Source organism: Protopterus annectens, chromosome 16.part0 (genome assembly GCF_019279795.1).
Source record: "Protopterus annectens isolate FY-2018-M chromosome 16.part0, PAN1.0, whole genome shotgun sequence".
NCBI classification, from domain to species: Eukaryota; Metazoa; Chordata; order Ceratodontiformes; family Protopteridae; genus Protopterus; species Protopterus annectens.
Window position 1 is genome coordinate 696814864 of NC_056750.1, and position 21289 is coordinate 696836152.

General features: G+C 36.4%; 1 protein-coding gene across 1 annotated transcript in view; it reads right to left on the reverse strand.

The window, feature by feature from the left end:
* CARMIL3 (capping protein regulator and myosin 1 linker 3) overlaps positions 1 to 21289 on the reverse strand; it is a 3552770-nt gene that overhangs the window by 567715 nt on the left and 2963766 nt on the right. Inside the window, exon 22 of the mRNA XM_044058175.1 lies at positions 17843 to 17911. Within this exon, the coding sequence (XP_043914110.1) occupies positions 17843 to 17911 (69 nt within the window). The remainder of the gene's footprint in view (positions 1 to 17842; positions 17912 to 21289) is intronic.

Consider the following 21289-nt stretch of genomic DNA (forward strand, 5'->3'; position numbering starts at 1 on the left):
CTTCCGTACAGTGGAGGCAACATGGTGGTCAAAAGTCAGGTTGCTATCAACTTGGGTGCCCAAGTCCCTCACAACTGATTGCATACTTAGTACATTGTAATTAATATGATAATTAGTGGGGACACCATTTTCCGCAAAGGGGATAATGATGCATTTCTCGGCATTCAGTTTGAGGCCATGCTTCTGGCACCAGTCATTAGTTTGATTAAGGCCCACTTGGAGGATATTCACATCACTAGGGGAATTTATGACACTGCCCAGCTTGCAGTCATCTGCAAACCTGGTCAGCCATAGACCACTGGTTTTGGCTTGCACCTCTGAAAAGTATATCCCAAACAGTAGAGGCCCCAAGACCAATCCTTGGGGTATGACACCTCTTATGGGTCTACTACTAGAGGTGGCTTCCCCTATTTTGACTGAGTGGGTTCTATCAGTGAGCCAGTTAGCTACCCATCTGGTAACATATGGATGGATGCCTAGATGGGAGAGTTTATCTATTATACCCGAGTGGGGAACAGTGTCAAAGGCATTGGCTAGGTCAAGGTAGGTGGTGTGCACTGTCCTGCCCTCATCCAAGAAGAAGATGACCAAGTTTAACAGGCATGATCTCCCTTTGACAAAACTAAACTGTGTGGGATCAAGCGTTTGGAGTTTGCCAATGTCCTCGTTTATAAGGTCCATGATAATGCATCCCATGGCCTTGCAGATCAGGGTAGTTAGGCTGATGGGCCTATAATTGGCTGGGTCGGTGGACACTCCACCTTTGTGCAGAGGGATGACAGTAGCTGACCTCCATTCTGCTGGGATGAAGCCCGTGCACAGGCTTTGGCTGAATAGGGTGCACAGTGATGCTGAGAGCTCTTGCTTGAGTTCATGTAGGACACAGCCAGGGATGTTGTCAGGTCCCATGGAGGCTGCATTTTTGCCTTTGAGAAGGCATTAATAACCTGCTCCCTGGTGATGAGGGGAGGGGGGCAGGTTCTGGGGATGTCCTGGTTTACTGATGGGGGGGACATAAGGATGAAGTTTTCACTTAACTTGTCTGCTAGCAGGTTGGCTATATCTGTGGGGTTTATGTATGTGATATTCTTGACCACCAATTCAGAGCAGATTTGGGAGTTACCTTTGGGATTATGCACATATGTGAAGAAGGCCTTGTGATTGTCATTAGTGGATGTGGCCAATTTGGACTCAAAGTTAGCCTTAGGGGATTTCACCAGTGACATTATTTGCTTGTTCAGACAAAGGAGAGATTGTTTCCAGCTTGGCACCTGATCCTTCTTGGTCCTGGACAGCAATTTTTTCCTTTTGTTATAGAGTCTGTTTATGGCTGCTGTCAACCAGACAGGTTTTCTCTTCCTTGAGAAAGATGATTTGGTCCTGTCAGGTATTGCTAAGTCCATGCAGCTATATGGTGCTCATATAGTTTTTTGGTGTAGGCTTGGACATTTGTGCTTGATTCAACTGAAGGGATGGTGTCTGTGAAGCTGCTTATACCTGCTCTCAGGAGGTTGTAGTCAGCTTTGGAAAAGTTTTTTTGTTCGAGCCTGGCAAGAGGGGGGGTCAGGGGTGATGATGACTTTGAAAGTGATTGCTTTATGGTTGGATCTTACCAAGGAGGATGCCACTGTAGGGGTGCTACAGTGGCTACTCATGTTGGTTAGTACCAGGTCCAGGATATTTTCACCTTTTGTGGGGGTGTCAACCAGCTGATCCAATGCATTGGCATTGATGAAGTCAAGGAATCTCTGGGCATTCAAGTTTAAGCTAGAACAGGTCTTCCACTCTATGGTCAGGTAGTTAAAGTCGTCCAGGATCAGGTTAAAGGGTTGAATTTTGATGGATTCAAGTAAGTCCAGATAGGAGGAGTGGCCACCTGAATCATGATTAGGGGTCTGTAGATAACTATGACTTGAATATGTGTTTTGTCAACAGTTAACTGCACCTGGACTGTCTCCTGTGCATCATACTGTTTGACCCGCATGGAGGTGTGTATGTTTTTGATAAATATTGAAACTCCACATCCTTTGGCTTTGTAGCCCTCTGTTTGGGGTCTGAAAGTATAGTAGGACAAGTAACCTGGTAATGCTGGGGTGCTCTCCACAGCTTTGAAACTGGTTTCAGTGACTGCACAACTGTCAGCATCTTCCAGGGTGAGGAATAGTGATTAAATAAATTATTACACACATTTTGAATAAACTGTATTGAAAAACTAAAAAAAAAAAACATTATTACCACATAACAGCACGTTTAAATTACCTTACTGATTTAATCATCTTAATTAACTTAATAATTTAAAAACACAAATTGACTTCTTAATTTAACCCCTTGGGAAATAATGTTGTATAATTTAATATTTTACTTTCTAATTCATTGATGTTGTCAGTAAAATTTCCCCTCTAGGGAGAAAAGGCTGCGTTAAGAAACCAGCATCTGATCCTTGATGTACTTTATAAAAATGTTCTGCCACAGGACTTTTTTATTTATTGTTTTTTTCAGATTTTGATGTTCTTTTGTTTGGTTCATTTGGTTAATTTCCAGGGTATGGAATTCCTTGTTTACTTTAGCAGGAGTGTTTTTGGCATCTTCAGAGATAGAATAAATTTTGTGCACAGTGTTTTTTTTTTTTGTTATTATTGTAGTAAAGACTGCTTATATTTGGATTCTGTCACACAGGGGTTATTTTTGAATTTCGCATGGTATTTATTTCTGAGGGGGCAGATGTGTCTATGCTGCTATTTACATGTACATAGAATATGGTAATGAAGGAGTATGCATAGCATTGGAGTCATCAAGATGGAAGAAGCTTTTCAATTTAGGCATATCATGACTCAGTTTTAGTAGATTAGCCTTTCTATAATCTCTGAATACATAAGCATTGGAAGATGTTTCAGCCTACAGTGTTATGGTGAATGTGACTGGTTAGTCATCTGATTTGACCAGGGAGGAAGTTACAATTGTTAGGGAACAAAGTTGCTCTATACTAGTAAGGAACAACTTCAGAATTTTATTGTCCCTTTTTGTGGTTCCATAAACTGATCTAGGGAGGCTGGAATATGGAAGTCAAAACATCTTTACGTGTTTATATTTGGGGATGCGCAAGTCTCCCAGTTTATTTTGGAGTGGTTGCAGTCTCACAGGAAAAAGCTGTTTGCCTTAAACATAGGCACACTATTCTAGTTAGATGCCAGGTATGGGCTATGGGGAACATAGAGAGGACCCTATAGTTAGTTGCAATATAAGGGGTTTTGTCTAATAGTATGTTGGATGGGGAGGAGGTCCAGCTCAATCTCTTGTTTAGTGAGTCTAGAGATAATTTTTTTAAGAATATGGAGATACTGCTAAATTTATTTTCTTTGTCTAATGTGGTAATCATGGACAGGTGAGAGGCACTGAAACCCTGTTCTAATGCAGTGCTTTCAGTAATCTTCAGCCAGGTCTTTGTGATGATGCACCTATCAGTTTTTTATAGGTTAAGGAGTGCTTGTAGGAAGTGGAGCTTTTTGTTAAAACTACTGGCATTTAACAGCAATACCTTAATGTTATCCAGATTTTGTTTAGTTATGTTGGGAGTTTAAGAAGACTTACATTGCCACAGTAAGGAATTATGCAGGTAAACAAGGATTTAGCCAATTTATGAAAGTCTTAGGGGAGAGGAGCAGGCCATTCCTAATAAGGCAGTTGTGATGTTCTACCATCTATTCCCAGGCTATCTGTATATCTATGCATAGAAATAGATACTATAGACAGATATATCATCTATATTTATATCTAATATATATATATATATATATATATATATATATATATATATATATATATATATATATATATATGGGTCCGTGTTAGTTCAACGAAAACCCATATCCACGACGACCAGATAACCCAGATGGAATTTCAGACACCGCACATCCGTGATAAAGGTAAGTGTATGTATTACGGCACGGAACCTATTCCTGTGACCATAATACACCTAAAGCATAAACAAATACCTGTATAGCAGGAGCGCAAACCCCCCTGCACTCCCCTACTTAAATATTCTAACTACGGGATTGTACCACATTGTGGGAATGGGAATATATCCCATTCCACACTACTCACATTTATCGGGGATGTGCAGTGTCAGCGATTCCGTCTCGGCGATCCAGTCATCAGGGATATGGGTTTTCGTTGAACTAACATGGACCCATATGTATGTATATATATATATATATATATATATATATATATATATATATATATATATATATATATATATATATATATATATATATATATATATATATATATATATATATATATATATATCCACATGCACACATATATAGATAGTACCCCCTTTAAATGACAGTGGAAGCTAAACCATTTGTTAAAATCAATAATCTTTTGATTATATTGTGGCATTATTCTTGGTGATGGTAGAATGCTCCTCAAGGGTAGGTTCATATCAGTTTTAGAATTCTGTTCCATGAGCTGCATCTTGTCTCGCTTCATACAATCCAGGGAGGTATGGCTCAAGTCATTTACACCCACATATTCTATGACTGTGTTGCACTTCAAGGGTTCAAGTGCTTACATGATGTTGGGAACATTGTGTCTAATAAGTAACTAACCATGACCCTCTCTTTCCACATCCTTGTGAGTGGTGCATCAGTGTTTCTCACTGTAGTCACCTATGACTACAATATTGAATTGTGTTTTGGTTATGGGTTTTTGAAATGAGTAAGTGTGATTCTTACATGTATGTTTCATGGTAGGTGCTACTTGGGATGTGGGTTTCTAAGGTTGCTGAGAGCACTTTTTTCCTAGGTTACATTGGGATGCCCCTTGTAGTTTAGGTAGATTACTGTTAAAAGCCTCTACATGTGTAGGTCTAGGTGCTTGGTTTGAACTGTGAGTTCTTTGTTTAGTATTGTGCTATGTAGTACTGACAGCCTGCTTATTTCTTGTGACTTTGTGGGAGAACTTTGCCTCCAAAACATTGCATAACTACATCCATCCCGCACTGTATCTGATTAAGTAGTAGGTGGTTGCCAGTAAACATGAGGCAACTGCCACATTCTCTCAGGATGCCGATTTCAACTAGGCTGGCTACAGACATGGATGAAAAGTGCAAATCCATCATTTAAGGTGCTTTCCGTTGTGGCGTGAAAGAGCAGTTGCGCCCTATGGGTTTGGGGATGATTTACTTGAAGTGCTACTTGTCTGTAGCAAACAATTTAAGTCTACATACAAGAACAATGTGTATCAAATATATTCGAAGCCTTTTTACACAAATACTGAAAATTTAGTGTGCAATACAAACTGGAGGAGTAGCTAGTATAAAGAAACTTAGGGTTCTAAACGTCTGCATTTATACAGTGCTGTCCATCATACCACAGCATTGCACTATAAAAAGCTCAACAGAGCATACCATTAGCATTATACTTGAATTTAGCTTCTGAAGCAAGTAATACTACAACCAGTCCCCAAATTTCCTGGAAAACTTATTCTGCCACCAGAAAGAACCAGTAACTGCAGTGTCAGCACACTCAGTATTAACCAATTATACCAAAGCGACAAAATAAACGAATTGAGGCGGTGAACAACAATAACTCCAAAATCAGAAAAACAATGTGGAAACGGAGAAAAACGGCAAATATGTTTCTTTCTGGCCAACATTTAATTACCAAGACACAATACACTCAGTAAAGTAGTTTCGCTGTACAGGTTCGATTATAAAACATTAACGCTATTAACCACTTGCGTTTTCGTCTGCTATACTCAGACTTCATCAGATGAAGCTTTGCTTAAATTTACACTCCCTTTTATATATAGTAGAATATAGTGAGCTTTGGTGGCAGGTAACACTAGAAGCGTACAACCCACCTGGGTTGAATGAGTGTATAAGTATATTACCAATTCTGAAATTAAGGGCAGCTAAATTATAATGATATGTTATAACAAACATAAAAAAATCATCTAGAAACAATTTTTGCAAATCCATTATATTTTATTTGTTACAAAGGTGTTTTTATAAATTTTATAAATATAAAAATGGGGTTTCATTTAATATAAAGGATATTTTTAAAGGTTTCTAATTTTAGGTCCTACATGACAATAATATGAATTTCCACTAGATGGCAGTCGATACCATAAAATGAATTGTTTTATATTTATATTTTTATATTTACTTTTTGATTATATAAAGGAAATGAGTTTATATTAACATATAGAAAGATTTCATTTGTTTTAATATGTTATTAAATGAAGTGTTTTTAAGTGCTAGGGAAGCATATTTGTTTAAGGAAAGTATGTAAAGGAACTGAACTTTGGTAATTTATTCAGATCATGTTTATTAATTAAAGTCATTAGACAGACTATAAAAGGGAGTGTAAATTTAAGCAAAGGTTCACCTGATGAAGTCTGAGTATAGCAGACGAAAACGCAAGTGGTTAATAGCGTTAATGTTTTATAATAGAACCTGTACAGCAAAACTACTTTACTGAGTGTATTGTGTCTTGGTAATTAAACGTTGGCCAGAAAGAAACATATTTGCCGTTTTTCTCCGTTTCCACATTGTTTTTCTGATTTTGCAATTATACCAAAGGTTACTTAGCCTTGTGTTCCTGGCTTCAATTAAGGTAGTTTAATCCTGTAGATAATAATACTAGATACTATAGCACTACTCAGGTATGAAGGTGGGAAAGAAAGTGTAAACTACTAATTTAGCAGTCAAGAGGAGGGTCTTCCCAGTTTCATTTTTTATTGTTCATTAGCCGCGGTGGTGAAGCGGTAGCGTTGTTGCCTCACAGCAAGAGGTTCTCCCATTCGATTCTCGTCTGGAGCGCCTTCTGTGTGGAGTCTGCATGTCCTCCTGCGGTTGAGTGGTGTTCAAAAGACATGCATAGAATGGGCGTTACTTCGTTGAAGGTTGGGCATCGAGCTGGCACGTCGGCACCCGTAAAAAAATCTACTGCCATTCATTAGTGGACCGAAGTTCTGCTGTGGCGACCCCTAACTGGGAAAAGCTGAAAGAAGAACAACAACTATTTGCAGATGGGATGAAATTACTAGGAGTTTCCCAAGATAATTTTTCAGTAAGGGCAGGCAGAGAGCTCTGAATTCTAGCTCTCTGCAATAAATTGGAGGGCTAATTAATTGAAGTTACATAAGGGAACTGATTCTTAAAATGATACTTTGGTTCTTACTGATTACAGCCAATAAAAGAGGAGAAGGGGGAATTCTGCATTCAAATTTACATTAGGGGTGGGCCGAAAGAGAGACATTAGCTATTCACACAGCAGTCTCTGGCAGAGACTGAGTGTGCTTATTCATTAAAGCCGTGAAGTGATTTATTTTCCCTTTTAAACAAAGGCCTAGTTTGTAGCTCCTCCTTCATTTCACAGATGACTAACAGTTTAAGCGACCTGTTCTAATTGCTATGACTCACCAAAAGGCATTTTTTTCCTTAGGAAAAACTTAATATGAACCGAAAAATACAGTACACCACAATATTTAAAAATACAAGACAATATAAAGAAAAACAAACCAGTCTTTTCCACACATCAGTCCTTGGCAAATTCAGAGTGAATTCATACATTAAAGCCTTGTGATGATTTATTTTCCCCTTTACACAACAGGCCTAGTTCCTATCTCCTCCCTCGAGTCACAGATGATTAACCTGTGACTAACCAAACAGCAAAATACTCTCTCCCTCCTCCTTCCTATTTTAGCTGGCATGTCCCAAGGGTCTGTACTAGGCCCTCTCCTCTTCATCCTATTCACAAACGACCTCAGCTCAGCAACTAAACAAGCCGCAACTGTCCAATACGCTGACGATGCTACCCTTATACGCTCTGTCCCAACACCCCATAAACTTCAAATAAAATTTCAATCATCCTTCCTAAGCATAGAAAAATACCTATCAGAACATCAACTAATTCTCAATCCAAATAAAACCAAACTAATAATTTTCAAAAACAAAAAATCCAAACCTTGTCATCCCCCTATTTCAATCCACTCCTCAAACAGAACCAAGATAAAATCCACTACTCATACCAAACTCCTAGGGGTCACTACTGATGAGAATCTAACTTTTGAAAAACTTGTCTCTCTAACAATCATAAACGTGCACATCAAGCTTGACACCTTACATAGGGCCAAACCATACCTATGCCATAATGCCAGGCTTGCCACTGCCCGTTCTCACCTGCTTTTTTCCCTCTTTTATGGATCTCACATACTCACCAACCTTCGCAAATCGGACGTAAACAATCTAGAATCTTGCTTTCACAAAATTGCAAAGTTCGCCTTGAATACTCCACATAGGACTCACCACTGTGCTGTGCTCTCTCAATAAAAATGGCTTGACCTCCTTAACCTTCTAGCTCTCAACCAACTATCGATGGTCCACAAAATAATTAATCTACCCACTAACTGCACTGCCCTCTCCAATCTCGTCCAACCAAGTCTCAACCCAGGACCCTCAGATCCTCCAACAAACTTACACTAAAGGTCACCCAATCCCGAAACTATCACAGAGACTTTCTCTATTCTAATAAAATTGCCAAACTATGGAATACTCTCCCACCCACAATTACTAAAAATCCACACCACCTTGAGTTCAAACAACTATTAATTAACTACCTAGCTAATCATTGGCTCTGCTCCTGCCATACCCCAGGCTAAATCACCTGTCCTCACTCCCTACACTGCCTTCCCATACCAGAACGTCACAACACTACTACTACAATTTCTCACTGTTCTTGTACCTAAATATTTCTTTTGTATTAACCTCCCCTTGCAACCATGCTAACACACTCAGGTTGATTTCTCAACTTTCTAGTCAAACAATCCTATATTGTATAACACCTTATTTTTTGCCTAGACTGACTTATGTTATTGTAACTAAGAAATGTAGTTAATGTCCTAGAATTTCTGTATAGTGAACTAATGCTGTGTTAACTCAAAGAATATATTCTACTGTATATTGTATATATTGTACTGTTTTTTGGAGCTTTTCTCCCAGGGCCTCCACTGAAAATGGACTCTTAGCCCAGTCGGACTTTCCCAGTTAACAAATGTAATAAAATAAAATAAATGAAAATAAAAACTTAGGTGAATTGTTCTTATTGCTGTGACTGATCAAGAGATGCAGCTTTGATTTCTTTCCTTCTTATGAAAAAACGTTTAATATGCCATGAAAAATATAGTGCAATGAGAAATACAAGACATTATAAAAAATACAAGAAAAACAAAACTTTCACAGACAGCAGTCTGTGGCAGAGTCTGACTGCGACTATTCAGTTGTTGTTGTTGTTGTTGTCTTTCGGCTTTTCCCGGTTAGGGGTCGCCACAGCGGAACTCCGGTCCGCTAATGATTGGCAGTAGATTTTTACGTGCCGAGTTGCCGGCCCTGATGCACAACCTTCAACAAAGGTACGCCCATTCACGCATGTCCCCCCCACACAGAAGATGCTCTAGCTGAGAATCGAACAGGACAACGTCTTACTGTGAGGCGACAATGCTACCGCAGCACCATCACCGCAGTACACTGTGACTATTCAGTAAAGACTTGAAATCTGTTTCTTCTTTAGATATAAGGCCTCGTTTCTACTAATTCCTCTCCTCAGTTCATACTTAAATAAACTTAGGTGACCACTTTTAATTACTATGACTCACCATGACAGAAAGCTTTGGCAACTTTCTTTAAAAAAATTGCACAGTGCAATGAGAAATACATCACAATATTAAACATAAAAGAACCAACTTTCTTACACAGCAGTCTATGTAAGACTCTGATTGAACTTATTCAGGTATTCAGGTATAATAACACCAAAACAGAAATTAGTACTCACACCAGATGAAAACCAAAAATAAAGTGACTCGCCAGCCTGTTACATCCTGTTAGCAAGGTAGGCCTGTTAGTGAAGACTGCCAACATAGGGATATATGTTGGGCACAGTTTGACTTTTTTAGTGATTATTTGGTTATTCTCTACATTTAGGTTGCAGTTTTAGTTGCAGAAGTGATGTATCGTGTATTTTATATGCTTGAGTAACAAGTTTTAATTCTTGTCCATCACTTAATTTTTTAACATATTAATATTTCAAAGGATACAACTGTCTCTTCAGCAACAAATAAAAATTGGTTGTTCACTCTCTATAAAGAACAAATATATTTAAGATGTTATATACTACTTAGTTGGGACTAGACAAATGTATCTAAAATATTGGCATTAGTAAACCTGTGAAATTTTAATCATAAAATGTATTTTTTTTTTTATTTTTTATTTAACATTTGTTAACCGGGAAAGTCCAACTTGGAACAAAGCCAGTTTTCAGCAGTGGCCCGGGGAGAAACGCTCCAGATGTATGTAAAATAATAACAGCAATGCCAAAGCATGTGCTATGCTTCCAAAATACAGCACTGTAAGTTGAGTTTATTTTACATGCTTACTAACCCAGTAAATCATGCCCGTAGTGACTGCATACACCAAACTTAACCATGAAGAATTTACATAAATTGTTTAAAGATCATTTTTCTGATTATTTTTACACATAGATTTCTACAATACATGCATACTGCATCTGTCAAAAAGCTGATTGTCTAATTGTTATAAAATGATAGCATGTGTTCTTACAGAATGCCTTCCCCCACATCCTCCCCTAAAAAGTCTCCCATTTCATGTATACACGAGTGTGGTAAAACTTAAATAATGGTCAGAGTAATTAATTTCTTCTTGTTGCTCTAAGACACACACACATTCCCCCAACACAATATATTACTAGCCATTTAACAGTGATCCATTAATTGTCTTTGTATTCAAAAGCACCCTGACACCTACTAGTGACATATTCTTTGCACTCCTCTGATATTGGACTATAAAGAATGTAAAATGAAATAATGACTACAGCACATATTCAGCTTTCTGCTCTTATACCCATGCACTGCCTTTCCTCGTAGGTCTTTTTGATTTCTCCAACATGATCAAACAACTGCTTTTTACTTTCACTGATGGCCTAACTTACACTATAAGAACCACTTTCCTTGCATACCCCTGATGTCTGATTGTGACAAAACTGAAAGCAACCATGGTAAGAGTATCATTTTTCAAAGTGCTTCTCTCAGACACGTATGCTGTTCCTGTCCCAATAACCCATATCCATGATAATTTAAATGTGACAATGACATTGTTGAGTTCCCATAAAGAATTCTCTCTAAAGAAAATTGACTGTTTGTATTCATCCCTGGTGTCTGTAAGGAAAGAAATAATGGCCATTGTAATGTAAATACTGCTCTATGAAATTATATCAGTTATTGTTTAATAGTTATTACCTATTTGACCTGTATTTTTACACCTGGTCTACACCTTAAAAATTACATACTTGTATACTGCTGATGTTTGGTTGTGAACAAAAAGAAAAGTAGTGGCTGCAGTATTGCATGTCTGTCCTGTTTTATCACCCCATACTGTGCCCAAATAAGCCATAATAATGGCCATTTAAAAGTGATTTCACAACTACCATTTTCTTTCTACACTGGTTACCAGCCCCCCAAAAGATTACCACTTTTTGAGTATATCACTGTTACTTAATAATGAAGAAAATGAAAGACATAATGGCCAAGACATACACTTAAAGCTGCTGCTCTCATATAGATGTATTGTTCTACTAAGGGATATCTTGCATTATTTAATAGTCATTATGTAAACTCCTTTTTCATTACAGAATTTGCATAACCCTCCAAAGACAGACCCTCTCTACATGTTCTGCTGATATTTGACAGTGATGAAAGTGAAATAATTACTGGCCACATTAATGTATTTCAGGTTTTTACCTGTAGACAGATATTCCCTACCTCATCATCAACAAGCCATAACATTTACTGCTTAACAAAAGATTGTGCAAGAGCTTTTTGCCTTCACATGCAGCCTGCCTCTTAAAGGTCAGACACCATTTGCATACTGCTGACAACTGAAATGACCACAGTAATACATTTCAATGTTCTTCTGTTACACACACAACCTCCACAATCCAGTTATCATAATGAATACTACCTTTTTCAGTGTTCTTCTATCATACACAACCTCTGCTATCCAGTTTTCATAATGAATATATATTTTTATTGTCTGGCTATGCCCTGTCCTGTGTCCTGATCTGCCTGTTCTATTCATCTGTAGGAGAAAAGGTATCCCTCAAGGGTTCGATATGCAATTGCTTCTATTGAAATCTTTAGTTAAATGAATAAGAAATCACTGGTTGAGCATTGACATTAACTGCTGTAAGCAGCTGATATCAGATTTTTACTTCACAAAATAAAGAGGCCATTGAAAATCTTGGGTGACCTTTTCCAAGGTGGTAGAAAGACAGGAGATACAAAATAATGGAGACTGCATTCTAATGAATAGCTTCAATCTCACGTCCAGGTTCTGTTTTTCATTTATTCTTTCAGTGGCTTGACAGAAACTATTTTGTTGGTATAATTAACTTGACAATTAAATTATTTGCGTTAATATCCCCTGGGGCTGGGGTAGCAAACACATTTTTATTTTAGGATCTTCTTAATTATCATAAAATGAAAATAAAATAAATCCCCAAATTGTTATCTCAACACCAGTAGTTATAGTTATTGCCATGTCTACTCCAGATGAGCACATTACTATATTTAAAGGGTTACAAAATAAAATTAAAAGCTTATCATGTAAAATCATTTGAGAGATTACTTTGTCCTAGATCTGTGCAGTGTTTATTTGAAGGAAAACAACATTTGAAACAACCTTCTGTTTCTTTTACACCAAAAACTGACACAACAATTCTTAAGGATTCAGATTCTACAATGTTTATTAAAAGGCATCAAAACTGACTTTTCTTAGGAAAATGCACATCATTTGGCTACAAAGGAAGCTTTAAAACTTTACCAACGAATAGTATGTAAAGTAGTAGAACATGGAAACAAAAATTAAGAGTGAAGCTGAAATTGCTGCTGATAGTCTTTATATTGAATCTAATAAAACATTTACAAAAATTATGATGAATAAATATAAGCAAGCTCATAAGAATTTAAAGAACTCATTTTTTGAATCTGCATATCACTACTTTAAAAAAGTCTGGTGAAAAGATAGAGAATTCTAGGTTCAGAAAATCAAGACTAGAAGGGGACAAATAATTATTCAAGGAATGTGAGATAAACACCTAACATGAAAATGTATCCCCTTGAAAATAAATTAACTTTTTTTTATTAACTTTTTGAAATAAAACACCTACATTCCAGTAAATCTCCTTCTTTCACTGACAAATTTAAATACATACTAAACACATGTTTAATTTACTTCAATAACTATACAAGAACCAGAAACATAGGCTACAACTATAACTAATAAACAAATTAAAAAAAGGCATTACACATACATTCAAGAGGGAATGCACAAGATATGAATACTCTATTAATTACATATGTATTAAAGGAACAATTTATTTCATATACATGCATTTATGTGTGTGTGTGTGTGTGTGTGTGTGTGTGTGCGTGTGTGTGTATCTATCTATATCTATCCATCTATGGGTCCATCTTCATCTTACTGAAAAACAATATACTGATAGTCATAATAATGAATGTACAATGTTGAAATGTTAAAATCTTAATAGTTATTCCCCTATATGTGTAGAGAGCTGGACTTGCATCCTGACCCCTCGGCAAGACCCATGTTAGCACTTGTTTCTGAGTATCACTGACAGCCGAGCGATACTATTTGTTGAGTTGTTAAGTGTTTGTACAGTATATGTACATTGTAGATATATTCTTTCAGTGGGTATTTTGAGTTCAATATTGTGGTGTTTGACATTTCAGGGTTTTGCATTCAGTATTATCATTATCACTGTTCAGCAACATGCCATATATCAAATAAAAATACTGAATGCCGACAAGGGGGCAAACCACTAAAAACAACAAAATAATACCACATACGTGGAATCAAAAACACCAGTTTATTCACCAGTTAAATTCTTTTGTCCATCAAGACCAGTTCATCAGAACTGGTTGATATGACCACAAAAACTGTTTAAATAACAGAGTAAACCACTATAAAGTGTCACATAATAAATGCCATTACAAATTTTAGCTACTTATGTTTAGGACTCACAGAATATAATCGGCCACTGTACCTTGAAAATGGCCAAAACAACTCACTGCAGCAAGGTTTTCAGAATCCTGTATCTGATCTTGACCATATTACTTTAATGTTGTTTGTAAAGCATGCTGATTATACTCTGATATTTAGACAAAAGGACAAATCAGTTAAGCACTAGAGTGGTTCAAGACCTGACCTTAACAAATATTAAGCTTTCCGTGCTAAAGTTGTTAAGGTTGGGTCTTGGGTTTGGCAATAAAATCTGCCAGTACAGATGACAGCGGCAGAATAAAATATTTGTTTCTGCCTGCTGCCCGTTATTAACATGTCTCTGATTTTCTGTTCTAAATTTAAAAAGTTACAAGAACAGCAGTATGTGTTTGCCTGATTTTCTAAAGTATCATATGTAGTGCCTTCAATCTTCAGGAATTTGTCCAAAAAAACATCAGCTTTATGAGGAACAGATCTAACATATGAATCAAAAATCTGGACATTTTGTGAAAATCTGGGTAGTTGAGAGGCACTGACGTTTAGTGCAAACATAAAGGATGGGTGGGAGTTTGGCATAATGGTTAAGGTGTTTACCTTATATACACAAGGTGCAGGGTTTGACTCTAACATGGGTAACTGTCTAGGCTTAAAATGGCCCACAAGAGCAGTTAGCCTAGTCACATGGCTAATATATGAAAGTATAAACTTAGTTACTCTGCCTTTCTGACTTTGAAAGCTGTCAAAACAATGAGTTTTTATTTTTTATTTTTTTTGTTTGTTTTTTTTCATTTTTACTTTAACTAGTAGTGCATGGAGCAGATAAAGAATTACGAGCCGGCTGCTGATGCTAACCTAATATTACTAATATTGTGTTTTCAACGTGGATGCCAAGATTCATCTCTTGAGCTTCAATTTCTTGGCATTCGTATCTGTAACACATAAAAGCTTGGTTAGCCTTGGTGACCTACTCATAATCCTCTATGGTATGCCTACTTTTTATCCATCATTTCTCTTCACAACAGCAAATATGTAAAGTAGTCCACACTTATGTATCTATATTTCTGATACAGCTTTAGAACAGGTCAGTAGGACTAGCTAATTTGCAATTCCAAAACTTCCAGTTTTATGTAACTTGCTTCGAGATCTTCATCTGTTAATTGATTTCCATTTGTGCAAGTATTTATGAGTAATATTTTCTAAGTAAACCCTGTTATTTTTTTCAGGGTAGTCCAGCCATGAACACAATAACAGCAGAGTAAAAGTGTAAATGGGATAAAGCAATCAGATAAAATTAGACTTAATTAAAATCTATAGCACAGACGTTAACATACAGGAGCACAGCACACAAGAAGAGTCAATAAAACATAAAAAGAAGTTATGTACTTACCATAACATTCCATGTGAGTTGTTCTTCTCACCTTCATTCTTACTGATGGGTTTGGCTCCAAGTCGGCAAAACTGCAAAGCTCGAGGTCTCCAAACAGCTCGAGTCCGAAACCCTATCGGGCTCTGAACCAAAGACAGATGAGGAAGAAGGAGGAGGTTTGGCTTTTCCTGAGGAGCTGAGTCCAAATCCGATTGAAAGGCAAACTTAATAAGGCCCCTTTCCACTAATTTCCTTTTTCTTTCTGCCAGAACCCTGGTACTAAATCCGTGGCACACAGAACACACTTCTTGAAGATGGACCTCTCCTAGTTAATAACACAGATGGTGTGCCCATCTGTGAGAGACATTTTTTGGTTACATTTAGGGCATTTTTTAAAGCCCGACTTTACCTTTTCTGACATGTTGAATCCAAGTATAAAAGGTCCACTACGAAACACCACAATATCAATAAACAACTCAATAACAACAAAAACTTTCCAGTAAATCCACTGCTGTGGACAGGAATTTTAAGCCTAACTTGGCTGCAAAGAAAAAATTAAGCCTACCGGCTGAATTACTGTATCTCAATCCCATTCAAAACCACTATACTACGTCAATCTTGGCTAGTCAACAACTTTTTCTTTAGACAATCAAAGGCTATTTATAAAGAAAATAAAGCCTGACTTCAGCTATAAATGAAAGTAATTAAGCCTAACTGGCTAGAAAGCTAAATAAAGAGACTAGATCCTGAACTTGGCTTCTAAGGGACAGGGAAAAAGATGCGGCACGAAAATGGCCTAACTTCAATAAAGGAAACCACAATAAACTCCCCACAAAAACGGAGTAAAGTAAAGCAAATACAAGCCTAACTTCGGCTGAAGGAAAACAGTTTTCTCTAATGACGAAAAAAAGAACCAGTAAAGGAAATCTTGTCACTTATCTGACAAAAAATTACCTAAGCTGAAGGAACATGCTTGATCTGTTGCAGCAGCAAACTAGGTCTGAGGGAAGTAGAGGAGCATCGTGGGATAGGGTTTTGGCCTCGAGCTGTTTGGAGACCTCGAGCTTTGCAATTTGGCTGACTCTCGGCTCCGAACCCATCAGTAAGAATGAAGGTGAGATCGAACAACTTCACATTACATATTTCTCTTTTCTCTTTGAAAATTTGCAATTTGCTTTACTTAATGGTGTGGGTTTTTTTTTTTTTGCAGATATCTGAAAATGTGTTGGATACACATTTATTTTTTGGTAGATATATTTATTCCAGGTTATTCACTAAATGATATGATGTTAAAACTCCATAATACAACTGAAGGGGCTACTTATCGGCATTACAGTGTAAGAAGGGTTTCAGTTAAAAAATGTTGCAGGCACTGAATTCCTAATTCTTCCTTTGGACAAGTCATACCAAAAAATCAATACACGGCAATGGTAGTAAAGTTTTTCTAGGTGTTTTGGTACTTTAAACTGCCTAAGTAAGCTTAATTTTTGTTAGCTGTCACTGCCTGCTGCCATCAGCCCTCTTGATGATCCATATGATCCATAACATTTTTTTTCCTCACAGCCCATTTGTTCCCTGTGAATTGACAGCCAGTCACAGAGGCCATCATGTAAGTTTTTTTTTTTTTCTGTTTGTGCTCTAGCCCTGCCCTGTGATGATGTAATTACCCTTGCTCCCCTACACCATCCACTGGCATTTGAATACTTCAATATTTATATCCCTAGCTTGGTGAAGCCAAGTCCACATCTCATTATTCTGTAGCTTTTGTGATGTGCAAGACCCTGCTAGCATAGGAGCAAAATGGACTATCAGAAAACCACAAGTTCATCCCACAGGACTGGAAAACTGGCTCAAACCAGTTGCCATTTCTGCTACTTGGCTATTTCATCACCTGAGACATTAGGCAAACCTGGGTCTTTTGGTGTCATCAAGTTTCTTCCCTGAGTACCTCAAGCCTAAGAACAAGTAAAGTTGATAACAAGTTAAAAAATATGTTTATTTATTTATTTATTATTTAAATAATATAAATTATATAAATAAAATAAATAAGTAAATAAATAATAAAATAAAGCCTAAAAACAAGTAAAGTTGATAACAAGTAAAAAAAAAATAAATAAATAAACACTGATTTCATACAGTTATAGAACATTATTAACCGAACATAATATTAACGTTTATTGGCTGTATGATATAAGTGTTTTTGTTTTCTTTAATTTTATATTCATTTATTTTACTGATTTATAGTTTTGTTTGTTCTGAATTGTTTCCTGGGAACAAGTAAGCTACAGAGTGACTTATCTACGTCACTGAACTTTTTGAAAGGCATTACAAGCAAAAATCATCAAACATTTAACTGAAATGAAGATGCTACTTACTTCTCTAAGGCCCTAGCTACATCTGTAAATCCTGTTGCTGTAATGTTATTCCTATCCCACAGCACAGTCCTAGAAAATTAAAAACAAAGAAAAAGATGTTATTTCTCATTACAGAAGCATCCTTGAGCAGTATAAAACTAATCGTGCAAAGCATAATTTTCACACTTTAGCTAATATTGATCTGTTTATTATACAGAAACCTGCAGCATATGTTAATATTCATCTGCTTATTATGTAGGTGCCTACAGCATATAATTATGTGTAAGCTTTATCAGTTTACAATCATTCTTCCAGAACCTGTAATAGCGTGAAGATGCATTTAAAAGATAAAAGCTGTACACTATCTGAAAATGACTTGTCTCCCTTTATGAAAGTGCAAAAAAACAAAGGTCTGTTGAACTTCCTGGATCACTTTGGCTAAGCTATGGCTTCTTCACATATCTTGGTAATGTGACAGAGATGCCTGCAGTTCCAAAGTTCAGAATACTTCTCTTTTTCAGATGATAGGAGCAGAGGAAATCCAAGGATGTGTGTTATATATTTTAATCAAAACTATCAAATGACTTAATTTCCTAATTATAGTGTCTTAAAATCATACAAACATAAAGATGGATCAAGGGACCTAAAGCCATATCAATCACACTGACTTTTATTCTGATGTAGGGCTTTAAATCAGGTATATTACTTACAAAGTTTACTTTATTTGGAAGCCTTTCACTGTGCTCATATATTAAAAGTAATTTTATGTTTTTTACTTACAGATGTTAGAGTTGTCAAAAAACTTTAACTCAGACCTCTGTTAGATGGACTTCTAATCAGAGTAGTGTAATTAAATATTTGTTCATTGCTGAAGTGATTGGACTTAAACAGGAGGTTTAACCACTCTCTCAGTAGAGAAACAGTTGTAAAGGCCATTCATCTGTGGCAAGCAAATACTCCCAATCCATGGGATATATTTTATTGTATCTGTTGATGACAGCCTCAACCCAGAATCAATCCAGCTTCTGATAATGCCTGGAAAAATAAGCAGACATGCCATTTTATCTCTCATTTTAACATATATGAGTACTAACAGAATTTTGTTATTAAGTTCCTTAAATACCTCATTAATGTATTTATCATGTGACTGATCTTTCTTATTTACAGTGCCCATTTAAGTTTTACCCTTCTCGAAAATGTAATTTTCTCAATAATAACTGATTTCTAACTTGTGCATGGAGTGGGTGGGGGGCTGGGAGGAGACGCAAGATGTGTTTTGTTTTACCAAAGCTTAGTGACAAATCATTGTCACATACCCATGTGGCCAAAGGATATAGGCATAACTGTATTTTACAGAATATCCCCCTAAAGATACAATCACTCTTCTTAAGTTAATAATATCAGTATACTGAATATGAGACACACTTTCAAGGAGTATTAAGCATAGTGTGTAGAGACTGAAAACATGGGGTACTAGTTATGACCCTTAATAACCCCACATGTTAATTTCATGACTAACATGAGTTTTAATCATAACCACTCAGGCTCTGTTTGTTAACCATGCTAATATCCACTGAGTTAGTAATGGTGACAGGTCTGTTGATTGAAGTGCAGTAAAATGATGGTGATGACTGACGCCAGCTAAAGCATCTTTAAATGTAAATACATCATGTGCACATGTTGGTCGCTGTCTATGACTTAAAGAATATTTCTCTTAAAAGTGTCACTTGATCAAAGATTTAGCATGAAAGAAAGGGAAACAAGTTTTATAGCCAGAATTATATTGTTCCTACTACTAAAATGAAATCGTACAAAATAGCAAGTAATTGTTATTTTACTAGTAAGAAACAATCATTTCACCTTTTTATTAAAAAATAACACACTCAAGATGGGTACACATTATCCCATGCATTTGACATATTCAGTGAGCTTTTATAGGATAGTTTTAAACAGTATGAACTCTGTCAATTTTATTGATTTTTATCTTAATTGTGGCACTCACACTGTGTTATGCTACATACTCTATGATACTGTTCCTTTCTTCCGTTTGACATACCTAAGCTGATGTCACTGACGAGATCCTTAAGCACTGTGGTCTGTGGACTTAGATTTCATCAGCTGGGAAGAATAGCACGGTGTCCAATATGGCATCACTCTATCTACAAGAAAGATGCTTCACTCTTAGGCATTTCTCCCCTTGGAAAGTGTATGCAATCACATTGGCAAAGAGCACAAAGCTCTTATTTGTGTGGATCCACTTGGACATCTGGTGACATTATTTTTCTCAATCATGTGGCAACAGTAAAGCCCTCTTCCCTTTTAAGATGGGTGAGTTTTCCATTATATACCATTGCGCCTGACCAACCCTGTGACCCAAAGATCACTAGTGAATTATGGCTTCTGGCAGATGTCGCAATTCTGTACAATTATTATTAAATTATTATTAAATGCTACAATTATGTAGCATTTAAGCCACCACACTTATCTCAAATGGATACTGCAACATCCATCAACTGTTTTAACAGAAGCATTTGTCAATATGAATAAAGCTGTACAGCAAGATTTCAAAACTACTAGATTCATTGTCATGTAATCATTTAGTTGTTTGTTTTGTTGACTGAAAGAAACCCATCTGAGACAGTTCCATTTTCAGTAGTTATTCAGAGGACTGCTCTCCAGAAATGTGTGCAGACATATAAGTGTAAAGTAAAAAGATATATTTTGTAGGAAATATATGCAGTGTAAATATACATAATTATGTCAGTATTCATAGCTGTATTTCATAAATGTAGATTTCACAATGAGTACAGTTTGGAATAAAGATTCACATGTATAAGAGAAGTAAAACATTCTCAACACTGAGTGTACAATGGAGAAAATCATTATACAGTTAAAGAAGTGTCTGTAAATATTTATACTTAATCTCAAACTTACAGAGGTTTGAAAACAGGTTCATATAAATAAAAAAGCTTCTAAAATTCACTATGTACACAGACATATAAATGCTACCATATTAATACATATAGATAGAGAGACCTATATACATGTGTGTGTGTGAACATGCGTGTTTGTACGTGTGTGTGTATATATCTATATATATATATATATATATATATATATATATATATATAAATATACACACACACACACACATATATATATATATATATATATATATATATATATATATGGTTTACTATAATTTTATTGATGTGCACTTGATCAAATGATCATATTATCGACTCACATCTGTGAAAATTCACATTACAGCAAAAATACATACCTAATTCGACCTAGGAACAACCATTAATGTGGGTTGAGATAAGCACAAGATTTGAACCGTCAGAAATATGGGAGTTCGACGTTTTCAATGTTCGAGATTCACACTTCAAGCAAGGTGGATTTGACCAAGTGCATTTCAGTAAAATGATAGACCTACACACGTGCGCACACACACACACACACACA